Here is a 26,643-nt window from a genome sequence, read left to right on the forward strand (position 1 = left end):
ATGGAATGGTATCTCATTTTAATTTAGATTTCAGATGTTACAATTGTAGTATAAATATTTCTGATGATTAGTTGTGTTGATTATCATTTTCATGTGCTTACTGGCCATTTGTGTATTATACTTAGGAAACTGCCTCTAGGTGTTTTTGCTCATTGTAAATGAGTTTATTTTTGCTTTTGCCAATGATGAGTTGTAGCCCTGTTTCTACATACTGTTGACATTGATAAATATTATGGATTACATACACTTAGTTTGTATTGTTTTGATCCGATTTTTTTAAAAGGGTATTTGTGTGTGTGTGTGTTTCTGGATATGTGCATCTGAGTCAGGTATCTAGAGACAAGAGGCACTGGATCTTCTGGAGCTAGAGTTGCTGGAGATTGTGAGCTACCTGACATGAGTGCTGGGAACTGAACTCAGGTCTACTAGAAGAGAAGCAGATGTTCTTAATGACTGAGTTATCTCTTCATTTTCAAAATCATGTTGTAGGAAAGGAAGAAATAGCAACATTTTTTTTTGTTTGTTTTATTTGTTTTGTTTTGAGGCAAGGTCTCACCGTTGTATCCCTTGTTGGCCTGGAACTTTCTATGTATATCAGTCTGGAGTCAAAACTCAGACTGCTGGGACTTAAGGCACTGTCATGGTTGGCTTGATGAAAATTTTAATATTTTTTTGCCTTAAAATGTGTGTTACTTATTTGCTTCTTATGTCATTGTGTTGACTTTGTATATTGCTCTGAGGAGTTAGTATTGAGAACTTTATAATATTAAATTGTCTAATATATAAGCATAAAATACCTTTCCATTTATATCATTCTCATTTCTTTGGTGTTTTATATTTATATCAGTGTCTATAGTGCCGAAAGCTGTTCCTATAGCAGCTCCATTTTTGTTGTTCCTGTCACAGAACTAAAAGTATAATTTTTTGCCACAAATATTAACTAATAATTCTTTTAAATGCATTAGTCTCTTAAGTTACACAGGAAACAAAATATGGAATTTTTAGCCAAGGTTAAAAGATTACTTGCTTTTAATGTAACATTTTTAGTTATTACTTTTGTCTTGTTTACTTTTCTGGTCCTAGTGTGGAATTCTGAGCTTTTTTTTTTTTACTAAGTTGTATTTTCAACCCAATAACTAGATTTTTTAAACTTTTCTTTACACCGATTTTTTTAAAGGATGAATTTCTTAAATCATGTACACAAGTGAGACCATAACCCAGTATTATAGTTATACTGGCCTATGTAATTGTGCATGCTTTTACCTTTATTGATATTCTTACTCTCCCATGTTTTGTGTTAGTATTTGCTATTCTTCATTTTACTCTGTATGACAGCCTTGAATATTACCTGTAGGACAAATCTAGAAACAGCATACACCTCAACTTTTCTGAGTCAACAAACATAACAATTTGAGGTGTTCTTTTTAAATTATTTGTGATCATCATCCATGTGCACCATTATACTTTATTTGTTTGTTTCCCCCTTTCTCCTCCTCCTTCCCTGCAGCTGATTCCCACTTTCTGCAGTTGTTGTCTATATTTACGTTACTGCTACCTGTATGCCATTACACTTTCTGTTTCTCATCTCCATTAATCTCTCTTTCTTCCCTCACATGATTCTTGGTTTCATGGCAAACATACACACAAGCAAACGTACATACACACATACACACACACAAGCAAACGTACATACACACATACATACACACACATGTATACTTGTACATGGATAAGTTTAAATTAGGTTGTATGTATGAGATAAAACAGAATATTTACTTTTCTGAGATTGGTATTTTTTACCTAAGGATTTCAAGTTTCCATTTTCTGCAAATGTCATGATTTTATTTATTTATTTATTTATTCATTCATTCATTCATTTATTTATTTATTAATGGCTGTATTAATTCCACTGCATATATGTGCCACATTTTCTTCATTTATCAATAGGCATCTAGACTGGTTTCATTTCCTGGCTATTGTAAATAGTAAAGCTATAAATATAGATGTGCACGCTTTTGTTGTGTTTTGATTTAGAGTTCTTTAGGCGTTTACACAGGTTGGTATAATTAGATCGTGTGGCAGTTAGCTCTATTTTAAGTTTCTTGAGGAACCTCCATACTGATTTCCACAGTGTTCCATTCTAAACTGACTTTTCTACAGGGTGAGAAGAACCACATGAGAAAAAAGAAAAATCTTAAAAAAGATGACATATTGAGTCAGCTTCTTTCTGGTCCTTCAGAACTAGATACAGTTATATACTTGTGTGGATAAAGAGTCTCTCGGTATGTGTTATGTCTGATTCCTCCCGGAATTGTCCTTGAGTGGCCATTTGGATGTTCTGACCTCTGGTACCCAAAGGTTCTGATGATGGTGGTTGATGACCTCTTGAGAACTCCTTTTGTCTGTAGCCCAGTGGGGTCTTTTTGGATGCTTTTAGCATGTTTGTCTTAGGACATTTGTCTGGTGTTGCATGTGGACATCTTTAAGTTTATATAGGTTCATTGTGTATTTTGATACTCATGTAGTTCATCAAATCTGGGAAGTTTTTATATTTGTTTCATGAAATTCCATTGCCCTCTTTTTTCTCTTTTCCTGTTTTTTTGTTTTGTTTTATTCTTTTTTTGGACTCCATACATACCAATGCGTACATTTGATGGTTCCCTGTGCTCCACTAGGGTCTGTTGCTTTTCTTCAGTACATTAGTCTTACTCTTCCTTATACCTCTAATTCCATCATTTTCAGTGTTCTGTTTTCTGGTTCACTGACTCTTCTTCTGCCTGCTCTGATCTGCCTTTGACTCTTTCGAATAAATTTTCCATTTCAGTTATACTTTTATTTAGCTATGCAATTTGATTTTGTTTTCTTTTAACACATCTTATTAATGTTTTATTTCATTTATAGAGTGTTTTTTTTTTTTTTGACTCTTCACATTTTTTCTTTCTCAGAGTGTCATGAATGCAGTTGTTTGTCTATGTCTGCCGTGAGGTTTCTTTCAGGGCAGTTTTGCTGATAACTTACTTTTGCTCCTTCCTTTCTTCTTTTTCATATATTAGTGTGTTCTCAAAAGGAACACCACTGATAGAAGAAATATACAGATTAAAGGGTCATATATTGGATTGGCTTACAGGATTGGTCTGGGTGGTCCAGTAGTGGCAGTCTCACACTGAAGAAGCCAAGAACCTGGTTCATCCCATGTGGGTGGATGCCTCAGCTGTCTCAGTTTGGCGCTAAGGGTTTGGAGGATTCCTGGAGAGTTGCTGGTCTTCAGTCTACATTGGAATCCCAAAGAAGTCAGTTCTGTTATTGGAGAAGGAATGCTGTAGCTTTAGGGTAGGTGAATTTGTCAACAAGAGTGGGGGTAAGCAGGCAAAAAAAGCAAAGTTACCTTTCTCCTGTCCCTGTATCTGGGTTGCCACTGGAAGGTGCTGCCCACATTTCATGAGTGCCTTCCTGCTTCAGACAGTCTGGTCAAGAAAATCCCTCACAGGGGAAACAGAAACTTGACTTTAGTTGATTCCAGATGCAGTTAAATTAATAACCAAATTTTGCCACCACAGATAGAGGTCTTGTTCTTCGCAGCAGTTTTAATTAGTTCCTTTAAATATTTGCGGATATAATCTAGACTAGAGGTTACTTTTCGGAGACATGTGAGGACTGGTAAGGTACAGTCTCTGGTCTTTACCGCCCCAGTTCTCTCTGTGTGGCCTCTGCTCTCTGTGTCTGCCTTCACAGCTCTTTTCTCCTCCCCTCTGCTGCCACAGCTTTCCTGACTTTTGTTAACTCAGTAAGCTCTCTACGTCCCAGGCCCTGGGAACTAGCTGCATTATACTCTCTAACAGACTAGGCTGTCTTCCTTGGCCCTTTTCAGCTTTTCTGGGCCATTTCATTCTTAGCTGTTGAGTGTCATGGTGGTCTTAGAGGGATGTTTCTTAGCCCTTCTTGTCCTTTCAGTACTGTGCTTCAAGGCCATAGGGTCTTTGCTTAAAGAGGCTCCCTGCTCTGTATGGGTGGGTTCCCAGCTGCAGCTTTTCCTTAGTCTTTAATGTGTCTGGTTCAGACTTGGGAAGCAGCTGATGGCTGGACATCAGTCAGTTCTGTGCTGTAATTACAGTTTGTCTCTTTAGTCTGCAGTCTCCCAGGGTTTGGCTGACTTCTCCTTGTCCTGTTTGAGGAAGAGTCTTGATTCTCTGGAACTTACCAGGCATCCAGGCCCTTGTTTGTCTCCTGCCTTAGCAAAAGTCTTGTCAATTTCAGAAGTTTATTTAGGCTTCTTTTCATTCTTAAGTCTTTAAATTTTTAAAACTGCATTTGTGCCATGAAACTAGGTTCTTCATTGTTAACCATGTGAATTTCTTAATATCTGAAAAATTTTAATAATAACTTCCTGTGACACTGTTCACATGGAGAATGTATTTTTTAAACAGAGCATAGTTTACAGCATTAACTACAATGATATGTGACATTTGTGAAGGATTTCTTGAGTGCCATGTGACTTGAGAATAAGTGTTAAGTCTTTTCACTAAGTAGGTAGATTACTGTTACAGGATCACTTATTGTTACATTTGAACACAGGGTCCAACTTTAGGGGATAGTTATAATTTCACTTCCAAATTGGAGTCAGGTGTACCACATGAATCTGTAAAGCAAATGGAGTAGAGGAAAAATAGCAAAGCTAGCAGCACAGTGGATGGTGATCCTTAGTCTAGATGGCATAGGCCGAGTAGTCAGATCTGTAGCAAACTGCTTTGGATATACACTTCATCTAAAGACAATTTGGTCTCATCTGTTTCCCCTGCTCACGTGTCAGCCCCATGTTGCCGATTTTCTGTTTTCTTTCAATAGAAGCCACAATCTATTTTTCATATGAGACCCTAAACTTTCTATATGCTGTCAGCTTAATTCAAGTAAAAATAAAATAAAAGCTAATGTTCCGACCCAAATGGTAAGTTTGAAATTAAACATGGCTATAGGTTAAGCCATTTTATGGGCAGCCAGTTTGTTTACACTACAATAGTCTGGGCTATTTTTTAAACTTGTGATGGCATCTCTAAGTTTACGGTTTAATGCTTTTGTGCATAATAAACAAATAAAGGGAATGAAGACCTGATTATGTTATGGTAACTTGCTTATGCTTCTGTGCAATTGTGCTAGTTAGATAAAAAGAATGAAGTAAATTCATGAAAATGTACTTTTTGAAATTCTGAATTTTTCTTTTACCTGCACTTTAAGCTATAGATTTCTAGAAGGCACATCTTACATAAACTTGATGTGAGGGTCCAGGTATTACTGTATGCTTAGTTTATTCTTATTTGTGAATCATGACTTCCTTGTTCCTTTTCTTCTGTGACACAGCTTTCACTATCAGAAGAGCAGAATGAAATCATGAAAAATGGCTGTGAATCTAAAGAGCTGGTCTACCTCGTGCAGATTGCCTGCCAGGTAATTCTGAGGATGCATCCTCTACCTAGAGTGATTATTAATACAGTGTGTTTCTCAAATTGCTTAAAGACTTATATTCTGCAGAAAGATGCTTCTATTGAAATGTAATTGAGCTGTGAGTAACTATTACAAGAAAACACATTAGTATCTTTTTAAAAACAAGTGTCATCATACACTACACCATCAAGGTTTCAGTTGTGTTCCTTCTTAGCAATTTGTGGAGGTTTCTGGCACTTTGAAGTACTGAGTAATGGTGATTACTAGCACTGTGTTTCTTAGCTTTTCACATCAGCACTTGTAAATTCTAGAGCTGAAGCTGTCAGTTCAGCAGGATCAGTTTTCTCCTAAGACCTTAAGTAAAAGTATTTCTTACAAAAGAAATACAAAATTTATTGAGAAATTAAATCAGTTTCTAATCATATGTCATGAGAGAAGAGGCCATTTTTCTCTTCCTCAAGTTATTATGTAGCAGTGGTTTTCATCCTGGGGGGGATCTCATATCAGATATTTACAATTCATAACAGTAGAAAATTTACAGTTATGAAGTAGCAATGAAATAATTTTTATAGTTGGGGATCACCACAGCATGAGGAACTGTTTAAAGGGTCACACCATTAGGAAGGTTGAGAACCACTGTGCTTAGGTGTAATAAGATGTATGCATGCTTTGTAGCTGCTGCTTCTTGACTGCTCATATTGGAACATGAGGATATTCATCATGGCTTGCTCATATTGAGATTTAAAATATGCCATTTGAAATCAGAAATTTCTTTATCTAGTAAACATGGAGCATAAGCATATTTTAGATTCACTTGTTCTACACTCAAAGAGCCTTCTGCCTGTTAATGAATCGGTTATTGGAAAATAAATGTTGGGAGGAAGATTTTATTTGACATGTAATTTTTAGTTCTGGGGAGAAAATAAGATACAGAATTTTTGTATTTTAAAAACACAGTGATTGTGTTCTTTTTTGGCTCTTTTAGTTTATTGCATGAAGGAGTTACACTAGTCCAAGTTAAAAGTGGACCAAATGGTTACATTATACAAGCTGTGAGGTTTTAAACTTGTGACAAGGGACAGCAGGGAAATTCAACTCATTGCAAGGAAATCCTCACTTAAGCTTCAGAGTCACAAGCACTTAAAACCCTTGAACCTTCAGCTGATTGTCTTTAGCCAGTCTAATCTCTATTAGGAAGTGGCATATGTTCTTGAGCTGGTCACCCTGTAGCTGAATTACTTCTCCATATTCTGGATGCTCAATTACAGTACCATTGTGCAAATTTCTTCTTAAATGCCTTCACTAGTTTCTTTTTATCGTAATCATCAGCGATCCCTTGGATAGTGGTAGGGTCTTCCTGCCGTTTCTCTATTGAATTCTTATATGGATATAATCTTCAGTGCCAGCAGGAAGCAGGTCATCACCTTTACTTGCATCAGCAAAGGGGTCGAAAGAGTGGAGGTGGGGGCGGGGGGCTCGGGGACATCAGGGAAGCAAGGGGGCTCGAGGGGGAGGCAGCTGAGTCCTTGGCGGCGGCTCAGTGACTGGGGCCGTGATTGTGTTCTTGAAGTTAAAATTTATTAAGTCTAGAAAATTCTGTTGCTTATATAAAGAATATGTTAATGCTTAGTTCTGGATTTGAACAGTTTTTTTAAATTAAGTACTTTTATTTTTAGGTGTTGAAGCATAGTATTGGAAATAGAATTCAGCTTGTGTGTAATTTAGATGTGCTTTGTTGAATGTCACTACAGTTTCTTAGAGAAACGACGAAGTTCTAAATTCCATGTAACAGTTCATAAAATATTTTTGGTTAGAGAAGTAATTTCTTATTTCAAGGTATTGATAACAGGCAAGACATGAACATTTGCCTTTAATATTTTTTTAGGGTATAGAAGCACACAGCAATCAGTGAGACACAAACTAAAGGGTTTGGAACCTCCATCTTTCCTTGAGTGGATAAATAACAGAGAAATAGCCTGTACATTTGATGCTGAGTCCAAGATGACATTTACCCCGTCCTGCTCATGGTCATGTACTTTTAATATTTACTACACACGCATGTGCGTGCATGCATATACAGACCCTCTTTAATCTTGGTGATTTGTGTAAGCCAACCAGGACTTGTATTTTTGCTGGTGAAACAGAGTGAATGACTAGCATCGGGTGATTGATGAGACCTGGGGAAAGAGAAGGAAAGAAAACACAAAATCAGAAAAATCTCAGGCCCTTGCTGGTTTGAGGTTTGACCATATTAAGAGAAATGCTAAGTTGGTTTCTTAAATGCAAATATTAAATTCTTTTCTAATAAATCAGTGCTACTAATATATGAAGAGAATCATGTGTTCTTTATTTATAAAACATGATTGGTATATCTGGAATCAAGTTTTCAGTTGCCCTGAAGCCTAATACACCTTAGCATCTCTTCTTCTGATCAACTACTCTCTAAATGCGTAATTGTTACATGATTGCACTTCTGTGTATTGCTGACCTAGATGTTAGATAGTTTCCTCATTGTAAATGTCCTGTCAAACTGCTTAAAACATTTTGGAACAGTTGCTAATAGTATTTATTATGCCAGAGTGATAATTTACTACTTGATAATGATGCCATTCGTCTCTTCTTTGCCTCACTATATATAATTACTGAAGCATCAATGCTTAGTTTAATAGTCTCACCACATATGCCAGCCATAAGCTATATTAAATGAGAATTTAAAAAGTAATTGACAGCCTCACTACTGAACCCTTTAATTTTGTAAACAAGGAAACTGAGGCTCACAGTAATAAAGTAGCTGTCCTAAGCTATGTGTAGTCTTAGCAGCAGGAGCTGTGAAAGAGTTCAGCTTTCTGACTGCCATCTTCCCCTCTATTTCCTTGCAATATTCATTCCAGAGTAGATTGGAAAAATTGGTTAGTCTCTAGCAAGATAAGGTCACCATTTCATACTGCAATGGTTAGTTTTAATTGTCTACCTGACACAGCCTAGAGTCACCTGGTGAGAGAGTCTCAGTGAGGGATTGTCTAGAGCAGGTTGCCTTGTGGGCATGTCTGTTGGGAATTGTTTTGATTAGGTTAATGGATGTAGGAAAGATCCAGGCCTTTGTGGACAGCACTGTTCCCTTCCTTTGGATCCTGGGCTGTGTGAAAGTGGGAAAGGTTAGTTAAATAATAGGCGTCATGCATTCATTCTCTCACTGCTCTTCACTGTGGCTGTGCCATAGCTAGCTGTTGTGAGTGCCTGCTCCCTTGGTGTCCTTGACATGATGGACTGTAGCCTGGGATTTTGAGCTACAATAAGCCCTTTCTGCCCTAAATTGCTTTTTGTTAAGAGTATTTTACCACAGTGACAGGAATGAAACAAAGACTCACACTGATGTAATTTGTTTCAAGAGCTGTTCATGCATTTTAACAATATGTACTTAAAGTTCTTCCTAAAGTAATTTTATATGTGTGTGAGTTATTTTGCCTGCATGTATATATGTGAATCACAGGCATGTCTGGTGCCTTGGAGGTCAGAAGAGGGTATTGGATCTCTGGAACTGGTTGCTTGCTGCCATATGAAAACTGGAATCTGAACCCAGATCCTTTGTAAGAGTAGCCAGTGCTAATCACAGAGCCATCTCTCCAGCCCCAAGTTCTTTTTATTTTTCTAAAATTTTTGATCTGTCATCTTATATGCTATCTTGTTTACTAGCTTCAAAGGTAAAATACGTTTCGAGTCTTCCTTTTCTGTAGGTTGTTAACACTAATTTCTTTGGGTATTATCATTGAATCTTTTAAATATATCTTTGTCTGCTCTTTACAGTTTTTATTTCTTTTAAAATTACAAGTCTAGCAATGTAAACTGTGTCTTCTGTACAGAATGAACCAAAGTTGATTTGACATTTCTTGATGAACTATGTGGCTGCAGCCATATGACATATATTATGTAGTTGCATTCTCAGCACCGTGAGATAGATGGTCGGATTTCTGTCTTCTACGTAATGCAACCAAGACTTGACTGTTAGTACCCTTCCACAGTGTAATAAAATCAAAGAGGTACCAAGACTTGAATCCAAGTATACTGTGGTTGGCTGGTTTATTTTGGCAACGTCTTTATCGTTTTCTGGTGTGATTTGTACTTTAAACATATCCCAAATGTTAATAAATTTCAGAAATTCACTTAAATGACAGTCTAGTTTCTTGCCATGACATTAGGGGTCAGGTGTTGTGTAACAGATTATTCTTTTTTCTTATGAGATTGAAACATTTCTTTCTACAGAGAAGCTCTTTAAACAGGAAGATTAATAACTCAAAATAGCTTCAAGAAGTCCCTGAAACTGACCAGATTCACTGGGCCCGTCCCTGACTGAGTGTAAACAATAAAAGCCAGAGCCTATCTCAGATTATTCAGAGCTAAGCTAGAGGACGACACACAAACCTCTCAAAAGAGCAAAGCTATAAAGACTCCAAGACCAGATTGGCTGTCTGGAGGAGGTTTAGACATACTGATGCGTCTGGAAATGGACCACCTCCAACCTATTAATCTGCCTGTAGACTGTGTAGTGTGTGCCAGATTTCCAGCTTTGTGAATTGTTACCCATGCTGGGGTGGGCCTTGGTAATGCAAGTAATAATACAGGGTCAGAATTATTCTGAGTCATTTCTTCTCCTGTAAGTAAGCCCAAATCCAGTTCAGTAACCTGGACTTTGGTGGTATCTGTACTTTAGTCTATCATAGGAGCTTAGTCTAGGGTGAGTAGATATGTGTGTGTCTCCCCAGGAAAAGTTTTGTTGCACAAAAGCAGGCATATTTTCTCATTTACATGAGCATGTGTGCACACACACGCTCACACACACACACACACACACACACACACACACACACACACACATATGTGTATGTACATTAAATTCTAGAACTCTCAAGAGATCCCAGGCCAACTGGGTGTAAGAGTGTCGCTTTCATGATACAAAAACATTTACATGGTCTACTGTAGACCCCAAAGCAAGTACAACAGACACAGATACCAGTCAAATCTAATTGTCTGATAAGCTGTTGTTAATGTCTGAGTTGCGAGACACCCATTGAGACCACCACAAAACCGACTTTCTGATGCAGTCACAGAAGGTTCCTTTATTTTTGTTTCTCGGTCTGGTAAGCTACCAGCCTTTTCTATGGCCCAAGGGTCTGTGTGAGCATGTCTTTAGCTAATCCCCTAACAGAATTCCTATTCCACAAACAGGTAGAAGGGCTTGGTCACATCTGGCAGCTGTAGTGCTAGGGCTTCTGGAAACCTCTGCTTGAGGGTGTCAAAAGTCTTCTGTCTGTCCTCTGTTCAAGTAAAATCTTGTTCTCCCTTAGTGACCTGGTATAGGGGCTTGGCTAGTTCAGCAAACCCTGGAATCCAGAGGTGGCAGAACCTGGAAGTACCCAGGAATTCCCTTACCTGCTTAGAAGAAGCAGGGGTGGGAATCTTCAGTACTGTTTCCCTGTGGGTGTCTGAGAGCCATCTCTGGCTTCCTTTGAGCTCATACCCTGGGTACATTACCTGTTGTTTGTACATCTGGGCCTTCTTTGCAGAGGTTCTGTATCCCAGGCTTCCAAGGGCCTGCAGTAGGTTCTCCGACCCTTTCAGACACGTTTCCTGGTTGGGAGCAACAATCAACAGGTCATCGATTGTAACAGGCTTATGTCTGGGTTTTGGGCTCAGTACTCTCCCAAGTCCTCCTATAGGGCCTGTTTTTGAATCCTTGTGGCAGCCTGGTCCCAGTTAATTGGCCACTAATTCCCATCTCTGGGTCTTGCCATTCAAAGGCAAATAGGGCTGACTACTGGGGACTAGCGGCAGACTGAAGAATGCATCCTTTAAGTCCAGGATCATGTACCTCTGCCAGTCGGGTCAGTGTGCTGAGCAAGATGTCAGGATTTGGCACTGTGGGACGGATATCTGCTTCCCTCTTGTTTACTTCTCTCAGGTTCTGCCCTGGCCGGTAATCATTGGAATGAGGCCTTTTTACCAGCAGCACGGGAGTGTTCCAGGTCCACTGAATGGCTCTCAAGACTCCAAGTTACAGCAGTCGCCTTACGTGTGGAGTGATTTCCCCTCCTTGCTTTGAGGGGCATTGGATATTGGTGGACTTTTATAGGATCTGCCCCTGGCTTGATCTGCACATAGACTGGGGACTGATGGGATGCCAATCCCATGGCTCCCGTCTCTGCCCATGCTAAGGGAAACTTTTGAAGCCAGTTCTACATGGAGAGATCAGGCTTCACAGGTTTCTGTCGGAGCCTATATTCCTCAGACAAGGCACTGGTGACCAAAATTTGGACCAGCGCCCCATTATGGTTGAGTAGCTAAGCCCTGTCACTAGAGAAATATATTTGTGCTTTCATCTTTGTGAGCAAGTCTCAGCCCAGTTGGGAATATGGACATTCCAGTATCACCAGGAAAGAATAGATTACTCATCCATTCGTAAGTCCACCATTCTTTGGATAGTTCATGAATAAGGTTTGGTTCTGGTGGCTCCCTGTACCCAGATCTTTTTATTAGATATAGGCCCCTCTGGTTTTAAGAACACTGAGTTTTTTGCTCCATTGTCTATCATAAAGTCAAATTTCTTCCCCTCCACCTTTAGGGTTATCCTGGGTTCTGGGAGGGGGGTCCAAACCCCAACTCCCCTAATCACTGTCCACATCTAACTGCAGGACTTTGGTCTTTTGCTGCTTCTTTGGACATTCTTTTCCCCAGTGCCCTTACTCCTTGCCATATACACATTGATTCCTCCCTAGTCTCACGTTTTTCTGATTTTTGTTTCTGCCTTCTCTATTGCCAGAAGCTGCTTGTCGTATTCCCTGGCGTCGGCCATCTCTCTCTCTTGATGGGGCCAAAATCTTGGCCAGTTCCCAGTGGTGGCATTCCTGCTGTGCCTCTAACATGTGAGCAAGGCTCTTTTCTTGTCTTTTTTTTCCTTTTTGTGTTCTTTTTCCTCTGCATATTTCCTAGTTCTAAAAACTCTCTTTGCCATCATCATTAAATCTCTGATTTTTTCCCCATAGTCTATCTAGTTTTTGGATATATATATATATACATACATATATATATATGTATACACACACACACACACACACACACACACACACACACACACACACACACACACATATATATATATATATATATATATATATATATATCTGGAGCTGCTTGGTTCATAAAAGCCAAGATCAAAGACATTTCTGTCTTTTGCGCCTCTGGGTCTGAGGGAGTATAGTGCGTGAAGGCCTCCTGCAAGTGTTCCAGGAAGGCTGTGGGGCTCTCCTCAGGTCCCCGTCTCACATCGTAAACCTTACTCATATCGGTCAGCTGCCTGGCAGCTGCCTTGAGACCACCAGTAGAGTCTGGTGATAGACTTTGAGTCTCTCCTTACCTTCTGCCGAGTTATGATCCCCATTCTGGCCAGACAGTGGGGAACCCTGCATCTATAAAGGCTGAATCTGCAGTGTTCTCCCCAGTGGGTCTGGGGACAACTTTGCATGCTTCTATGACGATCCTATTTCTTTCTTCAGTGGTGAAAAGGACATGCAATAGCTGCTGATAATTGTCCCAAGTAGGTTGGTGGGTAAAGAGGAAAGTTTCTAAGAGATTAGTGAGGTCATGGGGATTCTCAAAGAAGGGGGCATTTTGCAAACACCAATTGTACAGATCACTAGTGGTAAAAGGCCAGTAATGATACTGTTGGTTTCCATCCTCATTCAGCAGCCCAGTTGACCTACCTCAGTGGTCTGACCACATGGCCCTGAGGTGGGAGAGTATTTCCCTGCTTGGTGTAGGTAGTCTTGGCTGGGCTTCAACCTGCTGCCTGATTCTCTAGTGGAGCTTCCACAGCATTGTCATTAGCAGGCTCGGGGCCCCCAGGGGAGTTGTATAGGGTTGAGGAAAGATATCCTCCTCATTCGATCTCCCCTTTTAGGATTTGGGCAGAGGCAAGGCCTCTGGGTTTTCTCCCAGCATCCAGAACCTTAACCTGTTGAGGCAGAAAAATATTTTAACCCATGGTGGAAGGTTTTCTATCAGTCCCTGCCAGGTCACTATATAGGGAATCTGATCTGGGTGGGCAATCCTCGGTTGGTAAATGATGTTCTCTACTGCACCTATAAGGCTGGCATTAAAGGATCCCTCTGTTGGCCATCCAACGTTGAAAGAGGGCCACTCTAAGCTACAAAAGATATTAAATTTTTCTTTTCTAATTTTTATGTTGTTGTTATGTGCAGTCGCCTTGACATCACCCCAGTGTGCAGGGCAAAGCTCTAAGGAAGAAGAGTTAGCAGTCCTATGTTAGCAGTCAGCGTCAGGTCAGTTGTCTAAATAATGAACAGAGATACAAAGAACAACACAAACACAAGGGCCCAATGAGATGAAAATACCTTGAAAACAAAGTCAGAGGTCTATGGTCTCTATGAGCCCTGGATTCCCTTCTTCTGGAGTCCGGGGGCTCTAAAACGCCAAAGACCACGTACTTTGGGGAGCACTCTGTCCCCTGGCAGAGTTGCCTGGTCCCCCATTCCTGTCAGGACTTGGGATGTCTCCCAGATCCTTGCAACCAAAACCTTCAAGCACATCCGCCTAGGTTACCTGGGCTGTTTCAGAAAAACTGGATTTTCGGAGGATTCCGTGTCTCGAAATCAGTCAGAGATGTAAAAGGCAAACTGAAAGTAAATGAAGAGAAAGACAGATAATTGACAGATACAAATGGGAACTCACTGGTCTGTCTGAAACCTCTGGTGTCAGGGGTCCAGGGGTTGTACAGTATCTAGGAATCCCAGACGAGCCCCCAAATATTATGCCTGAGTTGTGAGACCCTCAACAAGACCACCATAGAGCCGACTTACAGATGCAATCGCACAGAATTTCTTTATTCTTACAAGCTCGCAAGCAGGGGCTTCATCATACACACCAACACAGCGGATGAGGGAGGAAGGCCCATAGCTCACAGTGCAAGGGGTCTTTAAAAGGAAAACTGCAAGCAGAGAGTTACATGCCTTGGCATTACCAGATTTGGTAGGGGGTTGTGCTTATATTGCATTTGGCTCTAAGTCAAGAGGCAATTTTTGTAACTTTCCACAAAAACACCTGGTAATTGTAAAAACTTGTTTGTTTAACTTCTGATTGGCTGTCCTCAGGTCTCTAGGCAGCCAGGCAAGTTTTTGGGGCATTTGTGGCTTTTCTCAGAATCTCCAGGTACACGGGATGGGGTGCCTGTTAGGTTAGATTCTCACAAAATGGGTCCTGAGTTTAAAATGACTTTAGTCTTGTCTCTTCAATGTAAGTCTGCCGAGAATTAACCACAGGAAAAGTGCTTTCAGATACTTTGATCCTAGAGGTCACTGATCCTCCCAGTCCTCATTTCCTCTTAGTAACATCATCTAAAGTTCTCCTAATTAATATGTGCCTCAGATCTTTCCACTCTACTCTCTTCATTCTGTCCTATCCTTTATGAGCAAGCGCATCAGCTACCCCAGGAGAAAAATATTGTCTTCTTTGTGTCTTGTTTATTGCCGTAGGTGGAATATCTTCTGAAAATGATGCTCCTTTTTTTCCTTTGTATATTTCTTCCATTTTAAAAGAAAAAGACATTTATTTTAAAATTTGTGGAAATGAGTAAGATCCCTGGGAAATTCAGAAATACACAGAAAATAGGAAGATAACTTTATTGTCTTCTATGTTGAAAATTGAGTAAGTTTCAACTTGAATTGAGTAAAATTCAGTAAGCACAGACATCAATTATAGATAGTTCCATTCATGGGGTGAAGCATTTATGAGCATCATCTCAGTGGTATTTAGTGTTAAAAGCATTTTTTCACTGTTACATTCTTTTTAAAAAATATTTATTTATTATGTTTACAGTATTCTGTCTGTGTGTATGCCTGTGGGCCAGAAGAGGGCACCAGACCTCATTACAGATGGTTGTGAGCCACCATGTAGTTGCTGGGAATTGAACTCAGGACATTTGGAAGATCAGACAATGCTCTTAACCACTGAGCCATCTCTCCATCCCCACTGTTACATTCTTTAGCAAATCAGAACTAGTTTTTTTTTAAAAATAAATATATTTATTTTATTTACGTCCTGACTGCACTTCCCTCTCCACTCCAGTCTCCCTTCCCACTCTGTTCCCACTCCCCAATCCACTCCCCCTTAGTTTCTGTTCAGGAAAGGGCAGGTCTCCCATGAGTGTCAGCAAAACATGGCATATCAAGTTGCAGGAAGACTAAGCATCTCCACATGTGTTAAGACTGGGAAGGCAACTCACTATGAGAAGTAGGGTCCCAAAAGCCATTAAAAGAGTCAGAGACAGCCCCTACTCCCACTGTTAGGAGGTCTACACAACTGTTAAATATATGCAGAGTGCCTAGGTCAATCCCTTGCAGGCTCCTTGGTTGTAGATTCAGTCTCTTTGAGCCCATATGAGCCTAGCTTAGTTGATTCTGTGAGTTTTCTTGTGGTGTCCTAGACTCTTCTGGCTCCTACAGTCCTTTCTTCGCCTCTTCTACAGGATTCCCTGAACTCTGCCTATTGTGTGGCTGTGACTCTCTGCATTTGTTTCTATCAGTTGCTAGATGAAGCCTCTCTGATGACAACTGGGCTAGGCACCAATCTGGTCACAGGAGATGGCCAGTTCAGGTTACATACCCGTTATTGCCAGGAGTCTTAGTTGGGATCATCCTTGCAAATTCCTGGAAGATTCCTTGTGCCTGGTTTTTATCTGACCCTGAAATATGCCCTTGACCCTTTCCAGTAGTCTCAGTACTATCCCCCTCGACCCACAACCTGACTGCCCATGTTCCCATCCCCACCCACCCGTCCTTGGTTCACTCGCAAAATCTCTTTTATTTCCCTTTCCAGGGAGATCCAGAAGTCCCCCCATGAATCCTCCATGTTACCTAGTCTCTCTGGGTCTATGGATTATAGCATAGTTATCCTTTATTTTACAGCTACTATCCACTTATGAGTGAGTACATACCATATTTATCTTTCCCAGTCTGAGTTACCTCACTCATGATGATATTTTTTTCTAGTTCCATCCATTTTCCTTCAAATTTCTTGGGGTCTTTGTTTTTAACAAGTTGTTAAAACCTTGTTTTTTAACACTGCTCCATTGTGTAATGTACCACATTTTCTTTACCCTTTCCTCAGTTGAGGGACATCGAGGTTGTTTCCAAGTTCTGACTATTAAAAATAAAACTGCTTTGAATATAGTTGAGCAAATGTCCTTGTGGTATGATTGACCATCCTTTGGGTATCTGCCTAAGAGTGGTATCGCTGGGTCTTATGGTAGATTGATTCCTACTTTTCTGAGAAGCCACCACACTGACTTCCAAAGTGGCTATATCTCTCACCTTGTGTAAAACTCAAGTCCAAGTGGATCAAAGACCTCAACATAAATCCAGTTACACTGAACCTGATAGAAGAGAAAGTGGAAAATAATTTAATTCCTTGGCACAGGAGAAAACTTCATGAAAAGAAAACCAGTAGCACAGCACTGAGAATTGAAAATAAATGGGACCTCATGAAATTGAAAGTTTCTGTAAGACAAAGGATAAAACTGCAGCCTACAGAATTGGGAAAAGGCTTCACCAACTTCCTATCTGATAGAGGACTAATTTCCAAAATATATAAAGAATTCAAGAAACTAGATATCAACAAACCAAATAATCCAATTTGAAAAATTGGGTACAGATCTAAACAGAATTCTCAACAGAAGAATCTCAAATGGCTATAAGGGAAATGCAAATCAAAAAGATCCTGAGATTCCATCTTACACCTGTCAGAGTGGCTAAGATCAAAAACACAAGTGACAGTTAATGCTACAGAGAATTCAGAGCAAGGGAAACTCTCCTCCATTGCTGGTGGGAGTGCAAACTTTTACAAACACTTTGGAAGTCATTGTGGTGGTTTCTCAGTCTCAGTTTAAAGTGACATATTTAAACATATTTATTCTAACATATTAGCTGAAAATTCCTTTTTGATTTCTTTTCAAATATAGTTTTCTTGGTAGAAGAGTAGTATTTAATAAGTACTAATATCCTATTGTTTTAGAGTAAATGATACTAACAACCCTTTTCTAATTTTTTTAATGTGTATGTGTGTGTGCCAACATGATTTATGTGTAAACATGCACACACATTCACACAAAGGTCAGAGTATATGTTATCTCCTGAAACCTGAGTTACAGGCAGTTCACAGCTGTGATGTAGATGCTGGGAACCAAATCCTAGACATGTGGAGAAGCAGTAAGCAATCTAACTGCTGAGCCATCTCTCCAGCCCCAAAGACAACAATACTTATTGAAAGATCCTAACTATACTTTCACTATAACTACAATTCATCCAGATTCATTAGTTTATCTTTTCGGAAGATAAAAGAGAAACATTGCAATAATCCTTTTTGTCATGGTAGTGGAGCAGACAGCTGGTTTCAAGGGAAGGCTCCCTGTCTGAAAATATCTCCTGCACTCTGGTGTTTCCATGCTTGACATTCCACGGCAGAAAAGTGTTCCTTGTATTACCTATCTCCTCTCAGCTCAGTCCATTAGCAAACGCTGTTACTACCACAGTGGATTGACTGTTAACATTTGGAGAGCAACTGTGTGTGAGCAAAGCATGTAGGCAGATTTAAACTTTGTGTAGTTATGGAAGATGGCGATGTTGTTACCCATTTCACAGAGGACTAAACTGTTGCTCACAGGTACTGAGCAGTTGTGTGAGATTCTGTATTGAGCATCGTCCAGCCTAAGATTTAGGTTGTGTTTCTTTCTTTCTTTCTTTTTTTTTTTTTTTTACTGAACTTTATATTATAAATTGTAAAGCAGCTGTCATTTTTCAGATTAACTTTTCTCAAACAAAAGAATTACAAAAACATGGGCAATGATTGTTCTCAGGAAGGATAGGAAATATTTCCTTTTTTTCTCAGACTTGCTAGACTTAACTAATTTTTGATATTATTGAATGACAGTAATTATGTGATAGTGATAATTAAGATAAAAATTGGTAGAAAATTAAAATTATTAGTATAATGAAGGATTTTGCATTGTTCCTTTATAACATTATTAAAATAAAGTATTCTAGTTATCATTTTATTTATACTTCTCAGATTAAGAAAATTAAAAAACAAAGTCTTAGTTTAACTTTCTTGTTTCATGACTGCTCATCATATAGGATCTTTAGTTGAAGAATTTTGTCCAGTAAATTTGAACACATTAGATTTTCGTATTGCTCTGATTTCATAAATGAAACTATGCAAGAGAACCATCTTTTGTTTACACAGTAAATTTTTAAGAGACAGTCAAAAATATGTCCGCAGTCGTGCACTTAAGAGCTGATGAATCTATAGAGAGTTATCATTGTCACTTGAAGCCACAGTCTACACTGGACCATACTCTTTGGGCACAACATAGCATGAACTTGGCTGAAAATTTAATGACATCCATCATTCTAGTATTATAAAAAAATACTAATACTGTCCTAAAATCATGTGCAATTACCTTCCACAAACCCTTCACAACCATTAGTTTTGCATTGTTTCCATAGTTTACCATCCCTGGAATGAGAATGTCAGAATTGGTTCTTTTTTACATGTCTTCACTTGCTAATAAGCCTTTAAAATTTCTCCATATTAAAGGAGATATGTGTCTTTATATTTGACACATTAACAATTTGCATTGATTTTTAGAAAATGCAAACATAAGTATTTTGGTAAATAAAAACTGGTGTATATCTTATGGAAATATTTTTTCACATAGTAGATGGCTTAGTGTTTAAAATTATGGTATGATTTGGGCCTGGAGAGGGTTAACAGCATTTGTTGCTCTTCAGAGCACCCAGGTTGAGTTTCCAGTACTCAGTACCTACTGACTCATCTGTAACTTCAATTACAGATGAATCTGATGCACCCTTCTGGTTTCCATAGTACCAGACATTCAGGTGGTGCACTTGACATTTATACAGGCAAAATACCCATACACAAAAATAAATTTTTTAATGTAAAGAAGTTACGATTCATTGAGTCCCATAAAGATAATTAGAAGGAATTTGCATATATTGATTAAATATTGTCACTTCATGTGTGTCTGGGGAGCTTCCTCCATATCTTTTGTGGCTGAGCGTTCATTTCTGCTTAGCTCTAAATACTGTTCCTTCAGGTGCCTGCACCACTTTCTGTGCGTTCACAGCTGAAGGCCCTTTTGGTTGCTTGCAGGTTTGAATGTCTCTAAGTAAAGTTGCTATGAACATCCTCTTGATGGAATTTATGTGACATTAGTTTTCAGTTTATATGTGTGTGAACTCAAGGTGTGAAGCTGGATTGCATGGTAAGAGTATATGTAGTTTTTTGAGAAAATGCCAAATTTCTTCCAAATTGACTGATCCATTTTGTATTCTTCACAGCAGTGAATGAGCATCCCCGCTGCTCTGTGCTTTGCCTGTGTTCAGTATTGCTAGAACTTTTGATTGGGACCATGCCTATAAAGGCCTTTTTTGAATTTTCAGTCCTATAATAATATAGGATATTAGGCAATTTCTCACATGTTTATTATTTCTTACATTAATCTTTTTGGTGAGGTATTTGTTAATTCCTTTTAAAATTAGGCTGTTCCTTTTCTGATTTTAGGAATTCTGTGTGTATTTCGGGTAACAAGCTTTGTCTAGTTTTGCAAGTAAGCTAGACACAGGCTGGTTTAGGAAGTGTCCTCTCTTTTGTTTTCTGAAACAGATTCTAGAAATGTGGTATAATTTCTGCCTTAGGCATTTGTTAAAATTTATCGGTGAACTCATTAGTGTTAGTTGCTGTTTTGAAATATATTAAAATAGCTTAAATATATTCACTCAACTCAAATTGTGTATTTCTTGGTATGTGGGTTTGATCAGCTCTGAGTTGCTCACATTTCCTTTTGTTGTCTGTCTAACCTGAGTGGGGCAATGCCTCTTTGTAGATTAATATGCATTTCACTCACAATTAATGATACTGGCATTTTTTCATGTATCCATTGGTTCTTTGTAAAACTTCTTTTGAGAGTTGTTTACTTAAGTCTACTGCCCATTTGAAATCTTATTATTCTCTTGCAATTAAGTTGAGTTCTTTTTATCTTCTGTATTTAATGCCTCGTCAGAAGTGTTTAGTAGTTTTGATTTTAGTATTTTTTTTCTAGGCTTAGTGTTGATGATAACATAGCAGGATTTCTAGTTTTCTAGTCCTTTTTTTTTAATATCCAACGTAATGGTGACATACTTTCTGATTGGATGCTTCGAATTACTAGTCATTAATGAGAACCACTATGCTAGGATGAGAAAGGAGGGGGAAGAAGGTACTGCAGGAGAGATGTGGCCAGTTTACCCTTCCACATTGGGGATGAGGTACTAACCAGCCCACATATACACATGGACACTGACCCTTCCAAATGCTGCTTTCTGTTTTTCTTTCTCTTATTTTTCAAGGAGCTCCTGCTTCCTTTACCATACTAACTAACCAATAAATTAATTTTTTATTTTTCTTTGATTTTAGGAAATAACTTATTGCCTAGTTACACAGTTGTTCTTTCTATAGATTGAGAGTCACATGCTATCTTACCCCCAGCAGTTATTTTCAGTGAGTAGCAGTAGACTTTGGAGAGTAGTAGGGAGAGGACAATGGAGGGTTCATCTTAGTTGTATAAGTATTAACCTTTCCATAATATGATTCACTGGAGTGTTTGAAGCAAAACTTCTTATCATCATTAAGTTAATAGAAAGTTCTTAATTCGGAAACACAAAATTTCATGGATAAGATACCATTAGAGAATAAAAGCCTGATCTTAGGCATTTTGAAGGAAAATGAATTTATTGAAATTTTGTTCTTTACCCATAGGGCAAAAGTTGGATTGTTAAAAGAAGTTATGAAGATTTCCGGGTACTTGATAAACATCTTCATCTCTGCATTTATGACCGCCGATTCTCCCAGCTCTCAGAGCTTCCCAGGTCTGACATCCTGAAGGACAGTCCTGAGGTAATCACTTAGAAACCCACAGAAATAATAACACGTGGGAGTCAGTCAACATTTTTGTTACTGTGGAATACAAGAGTACCTAGGATTCCTAGGATTGCTTATTTCAGAAGAGAGACTTACTAGGATATTCAGAAATAAGCAGGCATCAGTGGATATTTTATGAGGGTGGGAAAACCTCGTAATGATGGTAATGTTAATAATAGTCAATATGTTTAGCAGATCATTCTTCTAAGGAACGTGAAAATATGAACGCCAAAGATATGAAAAGAGTTAAATGGTTAATAAAATCCATAATGAAGCAATGATGTTGGGTCTGTTTTGATGGCAGGCTGTGTCTATACACTCATTTTCACTTTTGCAAAATTCCTAAAAACGTAAAAATTTAACCATATGTATAAAGAAGAAATTCTTTATTATGCCAGTAATAAAAAGGTACAATTGGAATAAAAATTGTGAGTAATATTTGAAAATAAATGTGGGAAAACAAAATATAGCCCCAGCCCTTGTATAGGATGATTGTAGAACAGGATGAGTAGGAATCTTACACACAAACACCGAGTAAATAGTAGCTGAGGACATTGCAGAAGGCATTTGGGAGTAAGATTATTGCTTCTGGGGGAGAATATGTCCATGAAATGAGAGCATATTTTTGTAAAGTAGGATAATCAAATCTTGAAAATGAAATATCATGTACATCAATAATAGCAGATCTAGATAACTGGACAGTATACATAAAGAGACTGCTACAGAGAATTAGTTATCTGTATACCACATAATAAGCATATAGCCACTGAAAAGGTCAGGATTTAAGACCTTGTGAGAAGACATTTGGACCTGTGGAGAATAGGTACAGAGTAGTCCTTACTCCTTAGAGTTATAGGAGGAGAGCAGATGTAAGGGAATAAATAAAAATTAATCTGAAAAAACTTTGTAGAGCTAAAGAAAACAATGTTTTCAGTTTCAAGGAGGCTCCTTAAAATTCTACCAGACAACTGAGTGAAAGCCTCATACATGCCTTAGTTACTATTATGTTGCTGTGACAAAACACTCTAGTAGAAGTAACCTAAGGGAGAAATGATTTACTTTGGCTTCCCTTTTCAAAGAGATAGTTTGTCATGTTACGGAAGCCATGGCAGCTGGCAGGGGCATCATGGTGGCAGGAGTAAAAGGCTGACTGGTCACATTCCATGCAGAGGGAGAACAGGAAGTAGATGCGGGTTATAACACTTTAAGGCTTTATAGACAGAGGTTGCTTGTTTGTTTCCTGGCTACCCAGACCCGAAATAATCACACAAAAACTGTATTATTACAGCACTGCTTGGCCTGTTAGCTCACACTTTTTATTGGCTAGTTTTCATATCTTAAATTAACCCATTTCTATTCATCTTTGTATTGCCATGTGGTTGTGGCCTACAGATAAGATTCCGTCCGGCATCCAGCACAGTTTCCTGTGGTGGCTACATGGCTTCTCCCTGACTTTGCCTACTCTCTCACTATATCTCTTCCAGCCTGACTCTAGGCCTAAGCAGATCCTTTTATTAATCAATGATTGTAAAACATATCCACAGCATGCAGAGGGGAATCCCGAATCAAGGCTGTCCCAGTGACCTGTTTCATTCAACAGGCTCCACCTACTGAAGGTTCTACTGCCTTCTAGACAGCACCACCATCTGGGAAGCAGTTCTGAAGCACATTAGAATATTCAAGCAGCAACATTCTGCCCTTTGCCCGTTTCATGGCCATCTCTCATGCATTTGGTCCAGCTTCAGAAGTCCCCATGGTCTTTGACAATACCAACACTTCTAACACCCAGTTTTATTTTTTTTCTGAGACTCAAGCATTCTCTTAAGTGTGACACTCTGCAAAATCAAAAATCGAATTGATATAATTCTAACATATAATGTCATTGAGTAAACATTCCCATTCCAATGGGGACGAACGAGGCAGAGCAAAGAAAGATTTGACCAAAGTGAGACTAAAATCCATCAGGGAAAATACCAAATAGCTCAATATCTATCATTTGGTACTGATAATGGGGTCACCTTAGTTACAAAGGAATTTTGCAGCCACACCCATCTAACTGTGCTGTCTACAACAGGCATATCCTTTCTCTAGGACTGACACTTCTTCATGAGTGCAGCTTTCTTCAGTGGGCATCCCGTGGTCCTGGCCTCTCAGCAGGTTTCACTTTCATAGCTCACACAGCCCTCTTCTTCCTTGCAGGGAATCTGACCCTGACACTTGTTTAGCTTCATGGCTCTCAGGAACTGTGGCCAGACTATGAATTCCTGTCTTTCATCTTCCATTCTTGCAAAACTAGCACCACATAGATGACTCTTGACAAGTTCTGCTGCCTCCTAAGGTGGAATTTGGCCCTCTTGGTTGTAGTTTTGTTTTTGACAGCGTTATCTAAATTTTTTAAAAAATTGATAATTTCATACATGGATACAGTAGAATAAACACATCCCTTTATTTCCTCATCTACCTTCCCTGTACCCTTTAAAACATGCCCCTCCATGCCTTCTTTTGATAACCTACTAAGTCTAGTTAGTGGTGTATATGGGTGTGTGGCCATCCACTGAAGCTTTGGAAACTTACCAGTGGCCATACTCTCCAAGCAGAATAATTCCCTCCCTTTCCCCTCAATTTGTCAACTGCCAGTAGCTCCTCAGTAAGAGGGGGGCCTAAACATTGTCGTCCCCATCTTTGCTGTTATTTTAGATAGTTTGATCTTGCATGTGTAAGTAACCACAGCTAGTATGATGAGTGCAATAGCCATTTCATATCTGGAAGACAGTGTTTCCATAGCACTGCTCCTGTCCTTTAGTCCCTAAACTCTGTTTCCTCTTCCAAGCTGTTCGCTGAGCCTTCAAGGACATCCTAGGGTAGGGGTACTAGATAAAGATGTTTCCCTTGGTGATAAGCAATATATTCTTTCTTCTTATCACTTTGATCACTGTCTACATTGACTGCTGCCCATGGCAGGGGGTTGGGTGAAGATTCCCTAGCCTGTGTTAAGAGCACTGCTCCCATCTATAGGTATTCCTACAAATATTTAGAAGGCAATTTGACAGACATCATGACTATTTGGCAAAATAACAATAACATGAAGTATCTTAGGGTCTGTGATTTTCTAGGCCTTATGTTGACTTTTTGACACAGGATTGTTGTACCATACATGAAATTCCCTTCTGTGGAGAAGACATCAGATCCAATCAGAAAGTGTTTAGCTATCCTGTAATGGATAGATGTACAGATGTAGGTTCTGTATCATCCTTCTGCCTCAGATTATTGTGTTCCAGAGCACTGAGCTGTACCGTGGTGTAGGATCACATGATATGGCCAATGTACAGCTATCTGCATGGGAGATTACAGCCATAGAAAGTATAGAGGAATATGGGGAAAGATAGGCAGAAAAGCCACAGACGTGTATCTTCTAATAAATACCCTGTGTATTTTCAATACAAAAATAGGGGGGGGAAGGTCATAAAATCAGAACCTCTACAGTATGTCCCTTGATGATAAGGTGTTAAAAACTAAATATCCCACAATAAACAATGGCTAAATTATTCTTTAAAAAAATTCCATCATTTCAGTGATAATCTTCTGTAACTTCAGTGAAGAATTCTCTATAGCTATTATTTTTTTAGGTATTTGAGATAGGGGTCTCTATGTGCAGCCACAGCTGGCCTCACAGAGATCATCTGCCCCAGGTTCCTGGGTGCTGGGATTAAAGGTGTGTGCCAGCATGCCCACCCAATGTAATTATTAATTGCCAAAGATCTGTAGAGTTTTTTTTCCTCCTAAAAATAACCTTTTTTGCAAAAAGTAGAGAGTTGCTCTTTCCTATGAGTTACAGTGACTCTTTCTTTTCAGTCAGTTACTCAGATGCTTATGGCTTACCTGTCACGCCTCTCAACTATTGCTGGCAACAAGATCAACTGTGGGCCTGCCCTTACCTGGATGGAGGTATCTGTCTAATCATCTTGGTGAAAGCTTATTCTAAAATGATTTACTTAAGGACCTTATTGAAATCTGATAGTTGATGAGTTTCACAAATAAAGAAATAAAGTTTGTTCTCATCTTCTAGGAGAATTGATACCTGATATTTTTAATTTTAATGTATATGCATGTCTGCATGTGTGCTGTGTGTGCCTGCTACCCCAAATAGCCAGAGGAGGGCTTCAGATGCCTTCAAACTGAAGTTTCAAATGAAAGGACCCATCATATGTGTGCTGGGAGATAATCTTCACAAGAGCAGCCAGTGCTCTTAAATGCTGAGCCATCTCCCCAGCATAGTAGCTGATATTCTGATAGTAAATCTTTCTCTTTAATTAGAAAATCATTTTAATATATTTTGTAAACCTGTTTATAAAATATTAAATACAGATTTTAGATAAAATTTAATAACTTATAAATCTGTTTGTAAAAGAACTATCTTGTTATATAGTATTATGTTAATGGATATTTTGTAAGCTCTTTGTTTTTCATTTCTTTAAGAATTGAAAATATTTTTGTTATTTATGGACAATTAATCTTTTAGAGGTCCCAATTTAAGAGTGTCTTAAGATAGTAACTGTTAATTTGTGTATATAGAATTATATATTCTTTTCTCCTAGTAAAAATTGAGATACTATAAGAAAAGATATGGAACCCTGAGCCAAGCCTGCTTGCACTAAAACTATGACTTTACCTTTGTTGGTTGAATGATCTTAGAAAAATAATTTAATTTCTCTTAAATTAAATGGCTTTCTGCAGTTTTTTTATCTTCCCCTTTAAGTGAAGGTAATGACAGTATATTTTGAGATTATGAGAATTAAATAAAATCCCATACATTATAAGCACAGCACACTTACTGCCATCTGTACATTAGCTACCTAGTAAGTGATAGGATTTTAAAGATTTTTTTTTGTTATATTTGTTGGATGGAGTATACACGTGGCACAGAACATGTGTGTAAATCAGAAGACAACTTGGAGAAGTTGATTCACCCCTCCCAACATGTGGGTCCAAAGGGCTCAAACCTAACCTGCTCAGACTTGTTGGCACGTGTGTTAACCGGCTGAGCTGTCTTGCTGGCCCTCATAAATGAGAGATTTAAAAAGAAAAAAAAAAAACTTTTGGGGCTTATTGTCTCTCTAAATTGAATCTGTTTAGGGGTGGACAAGTCCCATGACTTCAGACATTTCA

At 38.7% G+C, this 26,643-nt stretch overlaps 1 protein-coding gene across 2 annotated transcripts in view; it reads left to right on the forward strand.

The window, feature by feature from the left end:
• The window catches only part of Arhgap32 (Rho GTPase activating protein 32), a 224,034-nt gene that overhangs the window by 123,303 nt on the left and 74,088 nt on the right, over nucleotides 1-26,643 (forward strand). For both annotated transcript variants that reach the window (XM_038321944.1, XM_038321945.1), the window contains 3 exons: nucleotides 5,353-5,439; nucleotides 21,316-21,453; nucleotides 25,330-25,422. In XM_038321944.1, the coding sequence (XP_038177872.1) occupies nucleotides 5,353-5,439; nucleotides 21,316-21,453; nucleotides 25,330-25,422 (318 nt within the window). The remainder of the gene's footprint in view (nucleotides 1-5,352; nucleotides 5,440-21,315; nucleotides 21,454-25,329; nucleotides 25,423-26,643) is intronic.

Source organism: Arvicola amphibius, chromosome 3 (assembly GCF_903992535.2).
Source record: "Arvicola amphibius chromosome 3, mArvAmp1.2, whole genome shotgun sequence".
Taxonomy (NCBI): domain Eukaryota; kingdom Metazoa; phylum Chordata; class Mammalia; order Rodentia; family Cricetidae; genus Arvicola; species Arvicola amphibius.